The following is a 22,655-nucleotide window of genomic DNA, read 5'->3' on the forward strand; positions in this document are numbered from 1 at the left end:
GTCAGCGGTTCTCAACCTGTGAATCAAGGACCCCTTTGGGGGGTCAAACGACCCTTTCACAAGGGTCACCTAAGACAACCGGAAAACACATAAATCATAATATATAAATCCGGTATATACTGTTTTGTGATTAATCACTGTTTTAATTATGTCTAATTATGTTCAATTTGTAAGAAGAAAATACATCCGGCATATCAGATATTTATATTACGATTCATAATAGTAGCAGAATTACAGTTATGAAATACCAATGAAAATAATTTTACAGTTGGGGAACTACTAATGATCTATGTGTTCCATTTAAGAATACAGTTCTCTCGTATCTCCACATCAATATGAATTCTCACTAATAAAACTAGCCCTAAACCATATAGATAAACACCCTGTGACGAAGTGCCGCCAAGAGCTTTGTTCCTGAGGTTCCTGGTTGCTTTGAGACAACGCAACACGGCTTGAAGAGTAGAAGGCAGGGATGCCAACCAGGGGACCCTTAGAGGCCAAGCCCATTCTCTCACCTCTGACCCTGTTAGTTAGTTGTTAATGCTCCCTGAGGTTTTTAGTATCCATTACAATAAAACAAGAGGAGTTTTGCTTCTCGGAGTGGCAGAGTAGCTCACGGGTAGCAATGATAAATTCTGGACAGAACACAGAAAGTCGTTAGTGGAAGCCCTGGAGAGTGACTGAAAACAGGCAGAGTGGAAGCCTGGGAAGGGGGCTAGCCCTGAGGGAGTGTTTCCTCTGGGCAACTTTGCACCCGAGAATGCTTCCCAGTGACTGCCGTGGAGGGACGCCGGGGCACCTCCAGCAGTGTGTAGTGCCACTGGTCGAGCATTCAGAGGCCAGAGATACAGGCTACCACCTAAGTATGAGAGGGAAGGCTCTCTGACAAGAAAGAGTAAGAGCTATAAATGGCTCTGAGCGGAACCATACATTCTGCATGTAGCCAGGTCTCTGATGAGCCCTCAACACTGCATATGCAGGACAGACTCCAAGCAGAATAGAGCCAGACCATTTTAAAGCAAATGTTCAGCCACAATGCAGGAGCCTAGAGGTGCAGGACTCTTATCCAGTCACAAAACTGGATACATTCTTTCTTATTTGGGGGTAACTATTCATGGGATTTAAGGGAAAGTTGAGGGCAAACTGGTTTTTCATTCAACAATTTGTACATGCTTTGTGATCTTGATTGCAGTCCCCACAATGTAACAACACTCTTCCTCTTCCCACTTCCTCCCTGTTTCCTGTTCCTATCCGTCCTTTCCCCTGTCCCCTCCTTCGGAGCTTGGTACCTTGGCAAATGCTGCTCTTTCGCTCTCATATGGTTGGTTGTTTAAGGAGTGCATTCATCCCTGATGTTCATGTTCATTGTATAGGCCTATTGCCAAAACAACAAACAAAAGAAGTACAGCCAGAATGCTCCGTGGAGGCAGGGTTGGCATGTTGTCAGAAGGCCGATTCACCGGTTCTTGGCCCAAAAGCCCAGGGCCATAGTCATTTCTTTCTCTTTCCTCCCAAATTAAATGTACTTGAATATTTGGAATTTAGGAAAACTAACTTAATCCTGATACTGGGTGGAATACCAGCAAGCTGCAGAAGCACAGGAGGCACTCCCTCGTCTATGCCAGGAAACTAGGAAGCCAGCTACCTGGCCAACTGACTGGAAGAGGTCCGTAGTTGTGCCCATTCCAAAGAAAGGTGACCCAACGGAATGCTCAAACTAGAGCGCGATATCACTGACACCACAGCATTTCCTGACGACCATCCAACAGCAGCAGCAGTACACTGACAGGGAGCAGTCAGAGCTCAGGCCAGATTCAGAAGAGGACAGGAACAATGGCTATTTTACAGATACCAGATTTTGGCTGAAAACAGAAAATACCAGAAATATGTGTACTTGTGTTTTACTGACTGTGTGGACCACAATAAACTGTGGACAGCCTTGAGAAGAATGGGAATTCTGGAAAACGTCATTGTGCTCATGATGAATGAGACGTGTACATGGATCAGAGGCAGTGGTGTGAACAGAACAAGAGAATACTGCACGGTTTAAAATCAGGAAAGGTGTGAATGAGGGTTGTGTCCTCTCACCACACTTGTTCAATCCACTTGCTAGGCAAATCACCAGAGGAGCTAAACTATGTGAGGAGTGTTGGATGGCTTATTAACAACCTGCAGTATGCACAAGACACAGCCTTGCTTGCTGAAGGTGAGGATTTGACACACTGCTGATGAAGATCAAGGATTATAGCCTTCAGTATAGATTACAACTCAATGTAAGGAGACCAACATCCTCACAACTGGGTCGATAAATCATGATAAATAAAGGGTTGAAGTTGTCAAGGATTTTGTCTTGGTTGGATCCACAACTGATGCTCACAAAAGCAGCAAAAGACGTATTGCATTAGGCAAATCTGCTGCACAAGACATCTTTAGAGCAGTGAAGAGCAAGGAGGTTACTTCGAGGACTAAGTTGTGCCTAACTTAAGCCATGGCATTCTCCACTGCATCAGATGCCTGTGAAAGTTGGAAACTGAATAAGAAAGACCATAGAAGAATTGATGCATTTGAATTGTGGTGCTGGAGAAGAATATTCAAAGTACCATGGACTGCTAAAAGGACAAACTGATCTTTATTGGAACAAGTAAAGCTAGAGTGCTCCTTGGAGGCAAGGACGGTCTCTGTCTTACATACTTTGGATATATTGTCATGGGAGACCAGTCTCTGGAGAAGGACATCATACTTGGTAGAGTGGAGGGGTGGCAAAAAAGTGGAAGAGCCTAAACTAAATGGATTGACACAGACATCAATGGTCTCGAGCATAGGAACAATTGTGAGGATGGCGCAGGACCGTGCTGTGTTTCATTCTGTTGTGTATAGGGTCATTATGGGTTGGAGCCAGCTCAATGGCATCTAACAATAATAACAATTAACTTCATCCAGATACTAGAGAGGTGATTTTTTTTTTTCTGTTAAAAATCAGACTTTAATTTCTAAGTGAATGGCAATATGACTGACTGGGTTTATAGTTTTAGGAAGGGATGCTCCAGTTTTTGTTAGGTGCCACTGAGTTGATTTCAACTCATACTGATCTCGACAGTTTTGCATGTCAGTGCCGTTTTGTAAACTAGTCCCTTCTAGCACAATGATGAGCAAAACTCTGTTAAGCTGTCCAGATGGATTAACACAATGGCTATATCAATGGGCTCAGGTCTAAGAATAAATGGTTCTGGAAAAATGTTTGCATTACTTTTTGAACTCTAAAAACAAACTATTGTTGCATGGGTGACATTAAAAGGCTTATGCACACAGTCACTCTTTGGAACCATCTCATTAAGGAAGAGCTTTCTCTAGCTTTTCCTTAAGAAATAAATAAACACATCCCAAACAAATGTGTTATCATTATACCAATTGAGGTCATTCTGGCACCCTTCCCATCAAGAATGCATGCTAGTGCCTGTCACCGCATACCACTCTCAAAGTCACAGGTATTGGGTTTTTGGAGTGGGCCCACAATCCAGTTAGGTGCAAGGAGATTCCTGTGGAATTTTTACAGGGGCTTTAGAGAAAGGATTTTAGAGACATCACCTAAACATAACAAAATCACATCTAACAGGTATCTTACGCTTCTTGTCTGTCTTGCATGTGGGCCCCCACACTCTGGATGAGGATGAAACCATTATCTCTCTCAGTAGAACGGAAAGAAAGAGAGCTTGTTACTAGACTAAGCCTACCAGGTAGGATATCTAGTTATGGGAGCCAATACGTTTGCTTAATGATAAAGTCTAATTTTGTTTTCATTGAGTTTTCAGTTACTTAGAGATGCATATATTTTAGCTTAACTTCTAAGAGACACTAACATCTAACTCTAACTTTTCAGCTTTATTTCCCACAATTTTCCTTTATGGACTCCACATTACAGACTACTTGGTGCTCCCGAGATATCTGGTTCCCCCCCCCCACCTTTCAAGGTGTCTGCCTATATACAGTTATTTGTATAGTTACAACTATTCAACGTGTCCACCCACCTATCCTTCCATGTCTATTTATCGAAATGCTACCTGTCATTCTTTTAGATCTAATACACACATAGCTCCCACAAGGCCTCCTCTGGTCTAATGAGGACATGCTTCAGTGGCCAGCACAGAGAGCACTTTATTAAGAGGAATCAAACGTGTTGAACCACCTCAGATGATATTTGCTATTTGTAGTTTACTATATAAGATACATTTGACTACTTAAGTACCCAACTAGGTCTAATTAGCCTCAGCATAAGTTATCAAGACCCAGAGAGCTAAAGATAATTTTGATATAGTATTTAAAACATGGTTATAAGGCTGGGGGTGGGGGACAATGAACTTTAAAAAGATAATGCTGAGTTAAAAACAGGAAGTTTGGGTTTACTAATGGAATTCTTAAAAGAATGATATGAGGTTGGTGAAGTGTCTGTCTCTTTAATGGGAATGAGACTTGGTTTTGACAGAGGACTGACCTTGCGCGACTAGAATGGACATTCTCTTGCCAACAGAAACAGCCAGATGGCGGACCAAGTGCTCTCCCAAGTGCAATCATTTCTATTACTTTGATTGTTTGGTCACCATGGGCTTAAGATATTAAAGCAACTAATCCCCTAATATGGCAAAGTGTCAAATACATTGAATACCAGTCCTCTGGGAATCAAAAAGAGAAATTCCTGTGAGATTTAAATAAATAAATAGATTAAAATTTGTTCTGAAATACAGAGTATTCGACCAAACCCAAAGAACCAACCAATCTGTAGAGCACTGCAGATTAAGATAAAATGGCATTTTCACAAAAGAATGTAAAATAATGGTGAGTGGCCAGAGGTCCCATACATACAAGTTAAAACATTTGAATTTTTATGCCACCATGCCAAAACACGAGCCAACAAAGCTCAGGGCCAAACCTTCCATCTAATTATGCTAACTACATGTAAGGAGCTAAGCGCTGGAGATGGAAATAATGCAGCAATTCCTGCTTTTGAAAAGCTAACAGTCTAGCAAAGGAAAAAGAAAGTACAGGAATCACCGAAACCAGAATATTGCCCGAGTTGTTTAAAGAACTTGTTGAGAGTTTCTGAAGCAACATGCATGTAGACCACTACACAGCACACCAAGAAAAGTACAGCTGCCCTGTTCTTTCTGCCTGGGAACGCCTGCTCCCCAGATACAAACCCTGCCACCCATTGCTTTCACAAACAACTTTAAAAAATCATTTCATTGGGGTCTTGTACAACTCTTACCACAATTCATACATCTATTCATTGTGTCAAGCACATCTGTACATTCATTGCCATCATTCTCAAAACATTTGCTTTCAACTTGAACCCTTGGTATCAGCTCCTCATTTTTCTCCTCCCTCCTCGCGCCCCCCTCATGAACCCTCAATAATTTATAAGTTATCATTATTTTGTCATATCTTACACTGTCTGACATCTCCCTTCACCTACTTTTCTGTTGTCCATCTACTAGGGAGGAGGTTATATATAGATGATCCTTGTAATCAGTTCCCCCTCTCTACCCAACCTTCTCTCCACCCTCCCAGTATCACCACTCTAAGCACTGGTCCTGAAGGGATCATCTCTCCTGGATTCCCTGTGTTTCCAGTTCCTATCTGTACCAGTGTACATCCTCTGGTCTAGCCAGATTTGTAAAGTAGAATTGGGATCATGATAGTAGGGGAAGGGAGGAGGAAGCATTTGGGAACTAGAGGAAAGTTGTATGTTTCATCGTTGCTATACTGCACTCTGACTGGCTCATCTCCTCCCTGCGACCCTTATGAAAGGGGATGTCCCCAATCTGCACTTCCCCTCATTCACAATATCATTTTTTGTACTTTGATGACTGATACCTGATCTCTTCGGCACCTCGTGATCACATAGGCTGATGTACTTCTGTGTGGGCTTTGTTGCTTCTGAGCTTGATGGCCGCTTGTTTACCTTCAAGCCTTTAAGACCCCAGATGCTATGTCATTTTTTTATTCATCACAAAAACAATATTTCTAATGACAAATAAATGAAATTTTGTCTTGAAGCACAGTATAGAATGGGTAATAGTCTCTTTTTAAAAATCATTTTATTAGGGGCTCATACAACTCTTATCACAATCCATACATACATCAATTGTATACAGCACATCTGTACATTCATTGGCCTCATCATTCTCAAAAAATTTGCTCTCTACTTAAGCCCCTGGCATCAGGTCCTCATGAGTCCTGCTATATCTTTTAATAGCTGGGCACCATCAGCTTTCTTCACCATGTTTGCTTATGTACCCATGCACCCATTTGTCTTCAGTGATTATGTCGGGAAAGTGAGCATCATGGAATGCCAGTTTAATAGAACAAAATGTTCTTGCATTGAGGGAGTACTTGAGTGGAGGCCCAATTGTCTATCTGCTACCTTAATACTAAACCTATAAATATATGCATATAGATTTATTTCCCCATCGTCATATATTTACATATGTACATGCCTGTATTTAGACCTCTATAAATGCCCTTTGCGTCCTAGTTCTGTAATCTATTTCTTTTTACTTTCCTCTCATCCCACTATCATGCTCAGCCTTCATTTGGGTTTCAGTAATTCCTCTCGGTTACATTGCCCTTGATCAATCCCTACTAGGCCTCTTACACCCTCCTTGCCACTTATTTTGGATTACTTGTTGCCCCCTTGTCCCTGGGTTGGTTAACACCACTTTCTTTCCCCTACTTCCTCCTCTCCTATGTCCCCCTGGAGCCATTGGTCCCGTTGTTTTCTCCTCCAGATTGTTTATCCAGCCTATCTTATCTAGATAGACCCGCATAGATAATAATATGCACACACACACACACACACACACACACACATGGAAAAAAAATCAAGACAGCAAGACAAATCGACAAAAGAAAATAAAACAACAACAAAAAGAAAAGCCTGTAAATAGTTCAAGGTCTGTTTGTTGACTTTTAGGAGTGTTTTCCAGTCAGTCTGATGGGGTGTCACGCCCTGGCCCCAAAGTCTATTTTTGACACACCCTTGGGATATCCTTGCTCTGCTCCCCTTGCTGTTCCGTTGCATGCGCTTAGTGTTTTGCCTCGGTGTGGTGGGGAAATAACTCCTTCTTAACGTCAACTCTGTCCTTTGTTCTGTATGTTTGTGCACATATAAGCTTGTATTTCATTTTCCATCTGTTTCTCCTACTGGACTGTGCCAAATGCATCTTTGAAAACCCAGTGTGTAGATCGGTGCCTGCTCCTTAGAGGAAGTCCAAAGTTTTGTTGAATTATATTGAAAGTAATTTTCCAGGTGAAGTGAGTGCTGGGGATAGCCATCAGCATTGTGGGCACAATTCAGGACACTCCCAGGGTTGGTGTGCTAAGAATAAGTGCAGCATCTAGAACCTCCTTGTTAACCACAAATGGTTCATGAAACAGATAGTCAAATTTAGCAGAGTTGACTATCTCCCAGCATTCAGTTACCAGCATCTTTGCTTGGAGCATGGTCCTGAGGCAAGATGCTCAGACCTACTGGCTCAGCAGGGAGAGCGTCTCGTGAAACTACTGGAAAAGCTTTAAAACACACACACACACACACACACACACACACACACACACACACACACATCTCCAAAGGCAACACTCCAGTGACTCATCAGATTATAAAGTTCTCCATATTAAATTCAATGCATAGACTGAAAATATCACAATAGTTACATTTATGTTATGATCTTGTCTTTTTATACTATGTTAGCAATAAATTTTCTTCATGCATAATGTTTTATAAAATTAGGCATGTATTCTGACTGGAAGATGAGGATTTTAACTTGAAAATGATTTACCCCTTTTAAACCTTTATTAATGAAAGATAAAATTCAAGCCACAATATCATCAAACCTCAGTTGAGACCTTTAATTTGATGCTTCCAGCATCATATAAGAAATTTTATTATTTTTTAAAAAGGAATGGGGGGGAGAAGTCCTTCTGGTATGGAGGAACAAAAGAGCCTGTACGTGCTGAACATTAATAAAAGACAGTCAAGCAGAACTAAAACCCTGCAGATGAAACTTAATGTGCAGTTTTCTGTTTTCCAACTGGCAGCTTTGAATTGTGACTGAAGGCTAACAAGTCCAGCCCGTTCCAGGGAAAGCAATAGACGTAAGCAATAAAAAAAATAAAGAATAAGAGTTGTATGAGCCCCTAATAAAATGTAAAAAAAGAAAATGATTAGGGAAAAGAATGTACAGATGTGCTTTATACAATTGATGTGTGTATATGTATGGATTGTGATAAGAGTTGTATGAGCCCCTAATAAAATGTTTAAAAAAAAAAAGAAAGATGCTAAATCGAGAAGGCAGGGAAAAGAGAGTTACTAGACAGCAGCAGTGTGGTAAAATGAGCAATAATTATAAATAATGATAAAGATAAGGGCTAGCATAAGAAAAACACGGGATAGGATACATTGACTCTTTCTGCTTAGAAAACAAACAAACAAGCCATTGTAGCTTCAGAATCCTCAGAGGCAATCTTACGAACTCTCATGTCCACATTAGTAATTTTGGGGCTGGAGCTGAAGGTGGTAAACCCCTAAGCATATATCATTAGTCCTTAAGCACATAACCAATTAAATTATGACCAATGTTTTCTTATATTTACTTTTATATGCAACCTGATTTCAGAGATATAAGGAAATGTGGATCTAAGTTTATGAAATACAAATGATTTCTGGCTTCTTATGTGGCCCCCAGAATATACTTCTGGTTCTTTTTTTAAAAATCATTTTATTGGGGGCTCATACAACTCAACACAATCCATACATATATCAATTGTGTAAAGCACATGTGTACATTCATTGGCCTCATCACTCTCAAAACATTTGTTCTCCACTTAAGCCCAGCATCAGCTCCTCACTTTTTCTCTTCCCTTCCCACTCCCCCCTCCCTCATAACCCTTGATAATTTATAAATTATTATTTTGTCATATTTTGCACTGTCCAACTGTATACTTCTGGTTCTAATAAGTGTCAGAGGAGTCTAATCAGTGGTTAAGCAATGGGCTGCTAACTGCAAGGTCTGCAGTTCGAAACCACCAGCCACACCATGGGAGAACGATAAGGCTTTCTACACGTGTGAAGAATTCCAGTCTTGGAACCCCCAGGGGCAGTTTTACCTTGTCCTATAGGGTCGACAGGAGTTGGAATGGACTCAATAGCCATGAATCTGATTTTGAATAAATGACAATATTTTATCTCTAGGGTATAGGCTTCAACTAGAACCTTTAAAATGATCAAATGCAAAAAAGATATAGGAAATTTCACACTAACCATCATATATATTGGATAAGAGAGGAACTTTGAAGGTAGCATGAAAAGGTGACATTTGAGCAAAGACATGAAGGAATAACCATGCAGTATTCAAGGGAGAGTCTTTGGGGCGGAAACAGATAGTACATGCTTGGCATGTCGACTGGCACCAAGAAAGTAAAAAAAAAGCTGGAGGATAAAGGAACAAAGTTACAAAACTGCTTAGCCATACCCAAGCACCTTAAGGCCTGGAGGCTCAGGACTACAGTTACAGGCTATGGCAAAGTCAACTGGCAAACAGAATGTTGTAGACAATGTTCTACAAATGTACTTTGGGAGGTAGCGACTGCAATCTATGGTACAACTATTGATCTCTCTGTCTGGAGGAAAGCAGAGTGAAGATAATAGTAGATTATGGTAACAATTAGTTGAATGGGCTAACAGACCACATGAATATCAGTCTCCATGACCCTGAGAACAGAAGAACTAGATCGTGCCTAGTTGTAGCTACTAACTGCTCTGAAAGAAAACGTCCCCCCCGGACGCAAATATTTTTCATACTTACATATATTTTTAAAAACAAGTGTAATATCTACAATATTCACACTATGAAATATTAAATAGGCTTAAACGTTTATGCACATTCAATCTCAAACATAAAATTTCAAGATGCCATCAATTAAAAGAAGGATTAATTAGGTATTTTATGTTCTTTTATATTTGCCTTTGAAATTCAGTATATATTATTCACTGACAAAACATCCCAAATTTGATTAGCCACAATGTAAGTGCTCCATTTTAAGCTCCACACGTGGCTGGTGGCTCTTGTGTTGAACACGGTGAGACAGCACGGACCTCAGCACTCAGATATTCAGTAAGCATGGAGTTCTACGGGCCAGGTATTATTCGTGACATGTAACTGCAAACACGGCAAAGCATCTGCCCTCAGGCAGCACTTAACATCAAGACAGGGAAGGCAGACAGAAGTGAACATATCACTAAGACTTTTGACAGTGATTGCCTGAATTTTTGGATAAAGATGCTATAATCACCCTTTATACTTCATATTAGTGTATTCAAAAACTAGGTTACCGGAGTCTCATACTTTTTCAAAATAAATATAAAATCTGGACCCTAAATTATGCCATCCCATTTCAAACAACTTGCCATTTTGAATCCAAAACCAAAGATGTATCTGATAAAGGTACAGAAAAAGGTGATCTCTTATAAATTCATAATAGGATTATAATCTGATACAACTACCCTGAGTGACTATTTCAATAATACCTAGTAAAGGGAAGAATGCAAATACCCTATGATCTGGCAATTCTGAGCACATAATACCTTATTTTAAACTCTTTTTTTTTTGCCCTAATCATTTTCTTTTTTTTCTCCTCTTTTCTTTTTTTTACATTTTATTAGGGACTCATACATCTCTTATCACCATCCATACATATACATACATCAATTGTATAAAGCACATCCATACATTCCCTGCCCCAATCATTCTCAAGGCATTTGCTCTCCACTTAAGCCCTTTGCATCAGGTCCTCTTTTTTTTCCCCCCTCCCTCCCCGCTCCCCCCTCCCTCATGTGCCCTTGGTAATTTATACATCGTTATTTTGTCATATCTTGCTCGATCCAGAGTCTCCCTTCCCCCACTTCTCTGCCGTCCCTCTCCCAGGGAGGAGGTCACATGTGGATCCTTGTAATCAGTTCCCCCTTTCCAACCCACTCACCCTCCACTCTCCCAGCATCATCCCTCACACCCTTGGTCCTGAAGGTATCATCCACCCTGGATTCCCTGTGCCTTCAGTCCTCATATGTACCATTGTGCAACCTCTGCCCTATCCAGCCCTGCAAGATAGAATTCAGATCATGGTAGTTGGGGGGAGGAAGCATCCAGGATCTGGGGGAAAGCTGTGTTCTTCATCGGTACTACCTCGCACCCTAATTAACCCATCTCCTCTCCTAAACCCCTCAATGAGGGGATCTCCATTGGCCGACACTTGGGCCTTGGGTCTCCACTCTGCACTTCCCCCACCCTTCATTCAATATGGTGTGTGTGTGTGTGTATATATATATATATACATATATATATACACACATACACACACACACACATATATATACACATACACACATATATCTTTTTTTTTTTTTGCATGATGCCTTATACCTGGTCCCTTTGGCACCTCGTGATCGCACTGGCCGGTGTGCTTCTTCCATGTGGGCTTTGTTGCTTCTGCGCTAGATGGCCGCTTGTTCACCTTCAAGCCTTTAAGACCCCAGACACTATCTCTTTTGATAGCCGGGCACCATCAGCTTTCTTCACCAAATTTGCTTATGCACCCATTTGTCATTTATAGGTTAAGTATTACAGTGGTGGAAGGACCTTGGGCCTCTACTCAAACACTCCCTCAATGCATGAATACTTTCTTTTATTAAATTGGAACTCTATGATGCTCACTCTCCCAACACAACTGCTGGAGCCAAAGTGGGTGAACAAGTAAATGTGGTGAAGAAAGCTGATGGTGCCCGGCTATCAAAAGAGATAGTGATTGGGGTCTTAAAGGCTTGAAGATAAACAAGCGGCTATCTAGCTCAGAAGCAACAAAGTCCACATGGAAGAACACACCAGCCTGTGTGACAAGTGGTCCCGAAGGAATCAGTTATCAGGCATCAAAGAACAAAAAAATCATATCATTGACTGCACACCTCCATGATAGGATCGCTGAAGACAAATGGGTTCATAAGCAAATTTGGTAAGGAAAGCTGATGGTGCCTGGCTATCAAAAGAGATAGTGTCTGGGGTCTTAAATTTAAACTCTTACTGAATGCTTAAGTACAATATTTTTATGTTAGCAAAACGCCCAAGAAAATAAGTACCCAACAACAGAAAAATTGATAAATGATATCATACAGTCAATATGATGGAATACAAAAGTTAAAAAGCATCAATAGTTAGAATGAATGAAATAAAACCATAAACGTAAAAATAAAAAAGATTCACAGGAATTAATAGTGTGGGGAAATATATATTGTAAAATAATATTGCCAAACCAAACTGAGCTGATTCTAACTCATTGAGACCGCAGGATAGAGCACTCTGCTCACCATGACTCTACAGGAGCAGACGGCCTCATCTCTCTCCTGACCTGTGGCTTACGGCTCAACATGCTACTCATGGAACCATGAGGATCCTTATGATCACACAGCGGTTATGGACAAATGTAAGGCATCCAAATTGATATTATTCGGGTGCATGTGTAGTACAAGCATAAAAACAGGAATAGGGGGATACACAAATTTATGATGGCCATGCTTTGTAGGTAGTAGAAAAAGAGTATGGAACTGGGAAGGGAAACAGCAATTTCAATCTCACTAGAAATGTTTTATTTCTTTTTATTTATAAATATAACATGAAGTAAACGTTGACATTTTTCCCTCTCCTGCAAATGAATATATGCGCTACAAAAATATTAATCAAATGTTCATTTTCTGAATTAATTTCTCCTTCAAATTGAAAATAAATACTTGCTAAATGTCCCCAAAGGAAGGGTTTCTCTAAAGGAACCAAAATGGCAGGCAGATCAGACATAGGTACAATGCCTGCTTTTGGCAGTCTGTCTATGTCACTGCCATTGCTGTCATCGCCATTGCACTACGGCTTTTTTTGGAGATTTATCAAAATGAAAACACAACAAGCTACTTCTGCTTGTACATGTCCTACCTAATTTGTAGTGATGCAGACATTTATATTAAGGACAAGGGTTACTTTTAACATTCTATCCCTGTAATTAACATCTGATCATGTTTAATTTTCCAATTAACTACTTTCAACAGCGGTGCACTGTGCCCATCACTCATTTAACAGGGATATGACATCTTCCAGTTTGACTGCTGAAGAAGAGGAAGTTCTTCCCCATAAGTGCTTTCTTCATAGCTGCCACTTTAAATCAAGCTTTACTTTTTGTAAAAATCAATCATGTACTGACATGCATACTAACAAAAATGTTTCTGACAAACAAGATATAATACTGGGAAGGATGCAATAAGAAAGAACATCTTTCTCTTAGAGTAATAATTGGCTTAGACCCACACTGGACTGGTTGAAAATCCACACCTACTTTCTGTCTTGATTACAGATCTTGAAAGGAACCCTGACAGCATCACTGGTGAGTACTTACCTACTAATAGACAGGTTGTCAGTTCAAACCCACGCGGTGGATCTATTGGAGAAAGATTTAGCAATCTCCAATATTACAGTCTAGACAACCCCATGAGGCAGTCTTAGTCTGTTACAAGGAGTCACTCTAAGTTGAAAATGAGTCAATGGCACCTCCCAACAACAATCATCTCTCTCAATGGTAGCACTTCATATCGGCAAGGTGCTTTGTTGTTCTTCACCAGCAAGTTACTTGGTGCTTACAATTCATTCACAGAAGCCAGGAACAGCAGCCTGGGGGCGGCGGGCGGATATGTATGTACCAAGTTTCACTAGAAATGTGGCCTGGGCACTTCTCACCATTTGCCACAAGATTTCTAAGGATTAAGTTCCAAAGTGTCTGCCTGAAAAGTTCAGCTTTTGAAAGCAGCAACATCATGCATGTGTAAGATAGGATCCAGTCTTAGAAATTTGCTTTCATTTATGTGGTATTTTAGGAAAATATTTCACAACATATACTAATGTGTGTATGTGGGCTACATCTCTTCTATCAATCTCAAAACTCAACCTACCCTAAGGAGTAAGATGTGAATTAAGAGTGTAGAAAAATACTGTTCCCAGAAGAAAAGTTAGTTCATTTTGGCACTCATAAAATGCACAACTGCATTTGTGTGCTGTTTCCTAAGAGTTGGTGCAGAAATCTAGAATCTTGTCTAGAACATCCTGCTGCACTTTCTGGTAATCTAGACACCCTTTTCCTATTTAAATAAAGAGCAAGTGCTGCTTAAGCATTTGATATGAGGGGCAGTTAGACACTGTCTATTAGACACACAGCATGAAGGACAGTTCCTCCTTAGGGAAATTGCCTTCCTGGGCTCAGAGCTCTGCATTCATCAGTTACATTATGTCCTTAGAAGTGAGGAGGGTTGAGATTTTGTCTCACATACTTTGAACATATTATCAGGAGGGATTGGTCCCTGGAGAAGGACATCATGCTTGGTAGAGTCAGTAACAATGGAGGAAGACCCTGAAGGAGATGTACTGACACAGTGGTTACAGCAATGGGATCAAACATAGCAGTCTTCAAGGATGACTCAGGAGAGAGCAGTGTTTTATTCTACTATATATAGGGTCATTATGAGCAGAAAAAAGTTCATCACACCTAACAACAACATCATCACCTAATGTTCTACTAACTAACTACTGATAATAATATAACCTTCATAACAACATAACCTTCTACTATTACTTCTTTCAAAATAGAGAAATTAAAATTGTGAAACATTTTAAGTGGGGTCTTTTAAATGTTGAACATAATGGAATTCTTTCTGACTCTATGATTTTGCACTTAATTCTAGCCCCAATCTAAGAACCTTTAGTTTTTATGACATGATCCTACTTAATACTCACCCTCATGAAGAGGTCAATGAAGATATCGGTGCTATAGCAAAGTGTAGTGAAAAAACAAGATGTTGTTTGGCTATTAGAAGGAATAGTACCTGGGGTCTCTAAGGCTTGTCTTCAAACAAGCAGCCATCTAAGTGAGGCATCAACTAAATTCACAAGGAAGAAGTATACCAGTCTGTGTGATCCAAGGATTGTATATAATAAATCCAAATCCAAAGGAGGGAGTGGTATTAGAGCTTAAATGCTCCCCACCTGGTTTGCAGAAGGCTCTGGATCAGTGGTTCTCAACTTTCCTAATGCCGCTACCCTTTAAGATAGTTCCTCATATTGTGGTGATCCCCAACCATAAAATTATTTTCATTGCTACTTCATCACTGTAATTTTGTTACTGTTATGAATCATAATGTACATATCTGATACGCAGAATGTATTAGGCGACCCCTGTGGAAAGGGTCATTCAACTCCCAAAGGGGTCACGACCCACAGGTTGAGAACTGCTGCTCTGGATGACAGCGGAAGCTCCAAATCCATTTGTAGTGTCCGCACATGGATTAAGCCTCTGGTGAATCCCCTCCAGTAGTGGAGGGATGTGAACAACCTTGCTATCAGACAGGGTGCGCTGTAAATTTGATTATTGCAGATCTATGAAAGTTGCAATGTAATACTCTATCATTGCATCTCCCTTTTGGCTCTTTTTAAAGTTGTTTCAGCTTTCAATATTTTCTGCTTTCTTTTTTATTAAGATTTTTCTATTACTTTGTCTAGTCATTGTTGTTGGATTTTTTGGCTTGTTTCCTTTAGATTTGGATTACATTATTTACAATTCTTGGACTAGACAGGCTGATATGTTTCTTCCAGTAGACTTAGTGGATGCCTCACTTAGATAGCGGCTTGTTTGAAAACATGCCTTTAAGATATGCTCCTTCTGATAGCCAAGCACCATCTTGTTTGTCATTTTCAGGGGCCTTTAACACTCAGTAAAAAGAACAACTTGATATGAAATTTCATATTAAAAAGTTCAACATCAGAGTTACTTCTGAACCAATTATTTCCACTAAGTAAAAATTAAATGTCAAAACATGCATATCTTCCTGTGGTAGGCCTATATTTAAGTTACGTACTGAGGACTTGCATAATTTCCTACCTGTAATGTACATGTGTGACTGTTGGTTTCCTGTAGCCAAGGATCCAGGTTTGAATATCTAAGGGTTCCGCTTTGGGATAAGCAATAGTAGCATCTATCACCCACTGGAGGCCTTTGGGTTTGCTGTCTAAGAACAAAGAAAAAAGTGACTTCAAACTGGGTTGATTTTTATATCATTTGTAGTAAATACCATGGCATAGGTTACTTGAGCAGTGCAAAACATATTAATATTCTTTCTGCTGTAAAAAAAAAGGATGAACTTTGGTGTTGCTGATCCATATGATACATACATGATGAAATTACGCATTTCCTACTTGATGATCGAATGGGTAACTCTAGCTGATAACAGCTCTTTGATTTACTGGACAGGCATTATTCAAGGAGTCACTACAATCACAACACAATTATGCACTATTAAAATTGAATTTGTATTTTATCTCTCATAAAAAACCGACTTATGAAAAACTCAGAAGCTAAAATGGGAAACAGCCTTCAAAACAAAATAAGTCTACTCACTAATTATAACTTATTAATACAAAGACCAAGATTTATAATATTGGGAAATAAAAAAATTCTAGAATAAGGCAACAAAAGGAGTAATTTTATTTATATATAAAATTGTTAGTGGTTGTTCTTGTTTATAATAAAACAAACACTCCCCCAATTTTCATAAGAGTTATAAGCAAATAAAGAATTTAATCTCCCTGCACAACAGGTAAGTACTGTTGGGGAGAGGGAACCACCAGGAAGTTCTATTTACTTTAATCGTTTGAATACTGTTTTTACTTCCCCACATGGAGCAAAATGTGGAGCAAAATCTGAGAGGGGAATACTCAGAGAATGCTGACAGGCAGACTTTAAATTGTAATCATTGATTCTTTGTGTAATGTATCTGAGAGATAGGTTTAAAGAAAACTCACTTTTAAGCAATATGCCCAAGTATGCATTAGAAATCAATGGCATATTACTTTAGTATGCCAAATAATGAAAAATTGACTTGTAGGTTTGAAAATTTTATAACAACATCCTAAAAGGGAAAAAATATATAAAAGAAGTTAAAAAACACAGTAACAATAAAAATATTGTTAAAGGAACAGTTTATAGAAAGAAACACATTTTTAAAAATAGCCAGGTAAGCATGCTGAAATACTTGGGATAAAATATACTGAAGGCTCTAACTTATTTTAAGGTGTATCAAAACAAACAGTCCCCTCCCCCACCCCCAATATATCCAACAGGTACTAGACAATGGGTAAAAAATGGAGAAAGATGTGATAAGCAAATGTGGTAAAAGAAAACACTTAATTGTAAAATATAGCTGATCACGGCACAATATTTACAAGTTTTATGTATGTTTGAAAATCAACTTTTATTAATCTTAATTTCCAAATTTATTGAGCATTAATTTTTTATGTTGGATTTTTCTAGTTTAGTGTTGGAACTTTTTTATTAAAAGACGAGGGAAAAATCTCTGGAGTTCAGTTCAAATTGTTATGTAACCTAATACACAACAACTAATCCCTTTAGACAGACGCAGCTTAACTTCAGCATGTGTCTAACACATGGAATGAAACACGACAAAGTGAACATAAGCACTAGAGAAAACGAAATGCAAACACATACCAAACTGTGGAGGAGCAGGCAGTCAGAGAGGTAAACTAAATTCCTGTTTCTCTACCATTTCTTAGGGCTTTCCTAGGCTGCTAGAATACGCTGTTGAGCAACAAATGGCTTTGCTTTGATTACACAAAGACATTTCCCCAGAGGGGAACCACCATGTGCCTTTATTGGTGTACAGTAAGTGGGTGTGACCATTGCCCCTATGTCTGCGAGTTAGGACTCCACCAGGCACTGGCTGGGTGCACTATGTAAAACACAGCACTTCATGACACCAACAGATTCCATCCGGAAGACCTCTGCCTTCCAGCTTTGGCTTGACTGACATTGCGAAGCTATTCTGAACTTTCATTTTCTATTAAAAGACTCTTTCAATTTGGCTTTTTAATAGATGATGAAAGATTAAGAGAGCTGACTGCCAAGCAGCTCCTTGGAAGGTGAAAAAAGGCAGAGAGAGAGAATCATAGTGAAATCTCAAAGGCTTTCTTTCTATGGCCCATCCTTCCTGCCCTTTAAAAACACATATTTCTGAGGGTGGAACATTTTCATTTTCTCCCCTAAAGGCTATTAGACAAAATAGCTAAATATTACTAAGGAAACAGGGTGAGAGACTTTCTTTCCGAGGTTTAATTTACCAATGACCACTAAATGATAGCATAGTGGTGTCTTATAGAAACTTGTTTAAAACTGCCTCAAACTGTTCATATAATATTTCCTCTACAACATCCAAGGTTATGTTTCACAGATTCTTGCTTTCTTGAATGTGCTTTATTTTTTTCCTGGTCATAAAAGCTGTACACTTTGTTTTTTAACACTGAGAAAATTCAGAAAAGTGTAAGCAATAAAGATAAATTACCCCCAAGAAGCAAGCACAGTGACCAAGCTTGCCGTTCACTCATTGCCTGTTGCTGATATGTTTGCGCGCATACTGCTTTCTCCCCACCTCACTGACATCCTTACAACCTCTTGTCTTTAGTCCGTTTTGCCTCATTGGAAAGAGCAGCATTCCCCCAAAGTTTCAAGGCTGTGATCTTCAGAGACGCAGCCTGCAGCATCTTTCCCACACAGAGCAGCTGCTGGGTTTAAACGACTGCTTGTGTGGTGAGCAACCCAGAGCTCAACCACAGCCCTGGCCTGACACTCACCCACAGCATACCACAAGCAATGTTCCGAGCCAAGAAAAGCTCTCCATAGCCATCATTTTAATGGCTGTACTCTACTGATTTTCAATATTTATTCTCTTCACTGGCCATTCAGGTGATTTCTAATTTTTTTTGCTATAAATAACGCTGTCATACACTTTTTATTTTGTTTTTTAGGTTACTTTCCTTGATAAGTATTGCTAATAGTGGAATAATGAGACATTTATCAATCTTAAGGTATTTAATACACTGAACCAAACTGCACTGCATTGATTCACTATATTAACACAAACAAAAACATTCCTTAAAAATTAGAAACTAAGTGAAAAAGAACATCATGATTATGTCTACCCTAAAAAGTGTATCAGCCATGTCCATGCCTCTGTCTTTTAATGTAGCAATTCTATTTGGGGATTTATATTACAGAAATAGTTCCACACATACACAGACAGATTTACAGGTATGTTTCCTGCAGCGATGAGAATGGTCAGAAGTATATGAGGAGGCAGGTGAAGGGAAAGGCATGCTTCACTTTATATACTTCTGCATTCTGCCAATTACTTACTGTAAGCATAGATTATTTTAGCAAATACAAATATTATTCATAAAGATATTTTCCTTGAGTATATTTCTACTTTACAAAAAAACTATAAATTTAAAAAGTCACCAACATGCCATCTTGAAAACTCCAGGAAGGCTTTTCAGTTCCACGAGGGAACAAAATGATGCTAAAGCCCAGCATACCTGGTTGCTTAGCGTCCCCTCCTGCTGGGATTCCATTTTCCTGCCGTGCTACAAGTGTACTCAAAATAATTTTCGTGGCCCCAATCCTGGGCAGGGTGACGTGTGTAAGATATGGCAAGTTATTTTTCTTGGCGAATGCCTGACTCGTCTCTCTCCTCTTCCTGAGGAAGCCCCCTTCTGGAAACAAGACGATCCACTTCCGATCTCTGCTCCTGTAGCTGGTTTCTAGGTGCTTCTGGAGAAGCTGCAGCTGGTGCTCACGGTGAGATTTCCCCTAGAAGGCACACACACATATAATAAGCATAGATATGTCAAGTTAAAATGCCAGAACGAGATACAATAAACAGCTTCTCAATTAAAAACTAATTGCAGAATATTTTTTCTCACCTGATTCCTTTTTTGAACACAATAGTCAAAATAGAGATGTTATTAGCATTTACATAAGCCTCTCTTTTTTCTGAAGGAAAAACAAATTGCTCTGATTGCTGCTGAAAGTTCATGCATTCATCAACCCAGTAACTGTTGACTGACTATCCGCATATGGGAAACAATAAGAGCTCTCTTCAGAGCTTCTACTGTAGGACAAAGGCAGTGAATCAGGAGTACCAAAAACATTGGGAAGAAAAGGGTAAGAGGCTAGAGGGGGCCAAGAAGGGTCAGGGGATGGTCTGTGGTGGAGACGTCTGAGGAGCTAGCCAATTATGTCAGGGAACAGGCCTGTGAAGACCGAGGGGAAGTGTCCCTGCTTGTGAGAGCACAAGCCTGCCAGCTAAGGTGAGCATCAGGTCAGCACAGTCTGAGGACAGTGTAGCTGAACCCTACAGTGAGGAAGACAGTGATAGGAGACGGAATTGGAAAGGGAGGCAGAGAAGAGCCTTCTGCATGATTGCAAGTTTGAAGTCATGGTAAGAGTTTTGACAACAAAATCTCAAAACCTTATTTAAAGTTAGGAGACTATTCCAGTAGTCCCAAAAAACCAAAACCGAACTCATTGCCAGAGACCCTGAAGGATAGGACAGAATGGCCCTTGTGAGCTTCAGAGACTAACTATCTACAGGCGTAGAGAGTCCCATCTTTCCCCTGAGGAGACCATGTGGATTGCAGCCCAATACATAACCACTGCACCCCCACAGCGATGTGATTAGGACATATTGGCATAAACTGGCCACATTCAGGACGAACAATGAGGTAGTGATAACACAATACAGTGATGGACTAAGATCTCCTTTGTGAGGCACAGAAGAGAGAATGTCACTTGGAAACTGTTAAGATGATCCAGAAAAATTTGTAGGAAGAACTCACAACTATATTTTCACATGTTCTTCCTTTCAGGACGATCAATTTGTTAATCTTTTTCCAGCCAACACAATTGCAGAAGCTCTTCCAAATAATTAGCATGCTTTCAGTCTTTAGATCACATATATGCCAAATATAAAACAAGTTAGGCATTTTCTTAACTGGTTTACTATACAGAACCAATTCTGATTAAATTCGCTATTATGTTGCCAAGACAATTTGTAAAATATTTTTACTCTTCTTAGAAATATGTCAAAATGGTCTCGCAAGAGCAAAAAATGTCCCCAGAGATCTTTTTTCCTCCACTTCCTTCTATTAGTATAGATTTTTATTATTAAGCTATCAGGGGGGAAATGCTACTCTTTAGAAATGAATTTATAACTCTCTCAGATATTTTCAAATGTAGTCCTTCAGCATACAAAAATGTACACCGTAATTAACAACTGTTTTGGGATACATAATTTTTTACATGTACCTTCCTCAAACAAAAACTGTATGGCTGGTGAGTTGGTTGAGACTCATGATAATCCCACGGGGCAGAGCCAAACTGCTTCACAAGGTTCTGAAATGCAGTCTCTATGGGCGCAGCCAGCCTTATCATTCCCCCACAGCAAGCCAGGGCTCCTTTACCCCCTCGAAGCACACTGATAAGTTAGTAAAACTTAGCCTCTCTTTGTTGCCTAACGATCACCATTAGGGTCAATTGCTACACAGTGATACCTGCGGAAGCTGGAGCCTGTGTAAGGCAGAAACCTGTCAGAAAAGGAAAACGCACATATTTTTCACTTACAGAGAGCAATGAAGAAGTAGTAAGCCTGCACTCTGTCAAAGGCAGAAACCTTTGCAGACCTGGAAAAACAAGTCCGCCCCATTGAGTTCTGATGCTCACAGGTTTCACTGCAGTACGGTATAAAGTCAATATTTTCTGACTCCAGTGATGTTCAGGGTTAAGTTAGTTTTCCCATTGACAACCCACAGACTCGGAAACCAGACATGAGTCAGAAACAGGTCAATGGCAGTGGGTTTGGTTGGGTTACCCTGGACAACTGCCGTTACTGTGTAATTTGGAGCGTCTAGGGCAGAGTGGAACTGCCTCAGAGGCTTTCCTAAGCTGAATCTTTGTGGGCTTTCCAGGGGCTGGTCTGTGGTCTTCCTCAGCAGTGCTGCTCTGAGATCGGAGACCAGGCTGCTGGAAGAGTAGGTTTGACTACTGCCTATTTTGGTTTGACCTTGTGGCCAATTCCCACTGGCACGTCTTCCTGAGGTTCCAGTGCTACCTTCTACTACCACTGCCATTCATCTGTCAGAAGACGTCTCTGGGCACAACCAAGATGATTTCCAAAGGAAACAACATAGCTATAGGACAGGTGAAAAAATTACTATGTTCTACATGTAAATGTGATGTATGTGTACTTTATGGAAGCATGTCCACAGAGTTCAGAACTTTTTCTGAATATATAGTTATTACAAGAGGCTTAATTTTATTCACCAGTTACTCCTTAAGTACTTATTATATGCCAGACAAAGTACAAGTAATAAATTGAAGTAGCTAAATATATAAACACCAAATAAATGTGGCACTATCATACATTGAAAAGTCATGAGTATCATACTTAATATAATATTCTCTCCACTGGCATATAGAATCTCAAGGGAAGCTTGCTCATTTAGATGCCTTCTGAATCATATAAAAATGACTAACAAGTACAATTAATAGTGATAATACAGATGATGATGTTGGCGATAATCAAGACACAAATGATGACGGAGGCAGGAGATAGTTCTAAGTTCTTTAGGGATATATTACTTAATTTACTCTTCACAGAGGCCCAAGAGTGGAGA

The 22,655-nt window shown here is 39.8% G+C and overlaps 1 protein-coding gene across 3 annotated transcripts in view; it reads right to left on the bottom strand.

Moving 5' to 3' along the window:
- The window catches only part of LPGAT1 (lysophosphatidylglycerol acyltransferase 1), a 91,891-nt gene that overhangs the window by 10,505 nt on the left and 58,731 nt on the right, over positions 1 to 22,655 (bottom strand). For all 3 annotated transcript variants that reach the window (XM_075530096.1, XM_075530093.1, XM_075530087.1), the window contains 2 exons: positions 19,518 to 19,791; positions 16,015 to 16,141 (listed from right to left, as the gene is read on the bottom strand). In XM_075530096.1, the coding sequence (XP_075386211.1) occupies positions 16,015 to 16,141; positions 19,518 to 19,791 (401 nt within the window). The remainder of the gene's footprint in view (positions 1 to 16,014; positions 16,142 to 19,517; positions 19,792 to 22,655) is intronic.

Source organism: Tenrec ecaudatus, chromosome 1, assembly GCF_050624435.1.
Source record: "Tenrec ecaudatus isolate mTenEca1 chromosome 1, mTenEca1.hap1, whole genome shotgun sequence".
Classification (NCBI taxonomy): domain Eukaryota; kingdom Metazoa; phylum Chordata; class Mammalia; order Afrosoricida; family Tenrecidae; genus Tenrec; species Tenrec ecaudatus.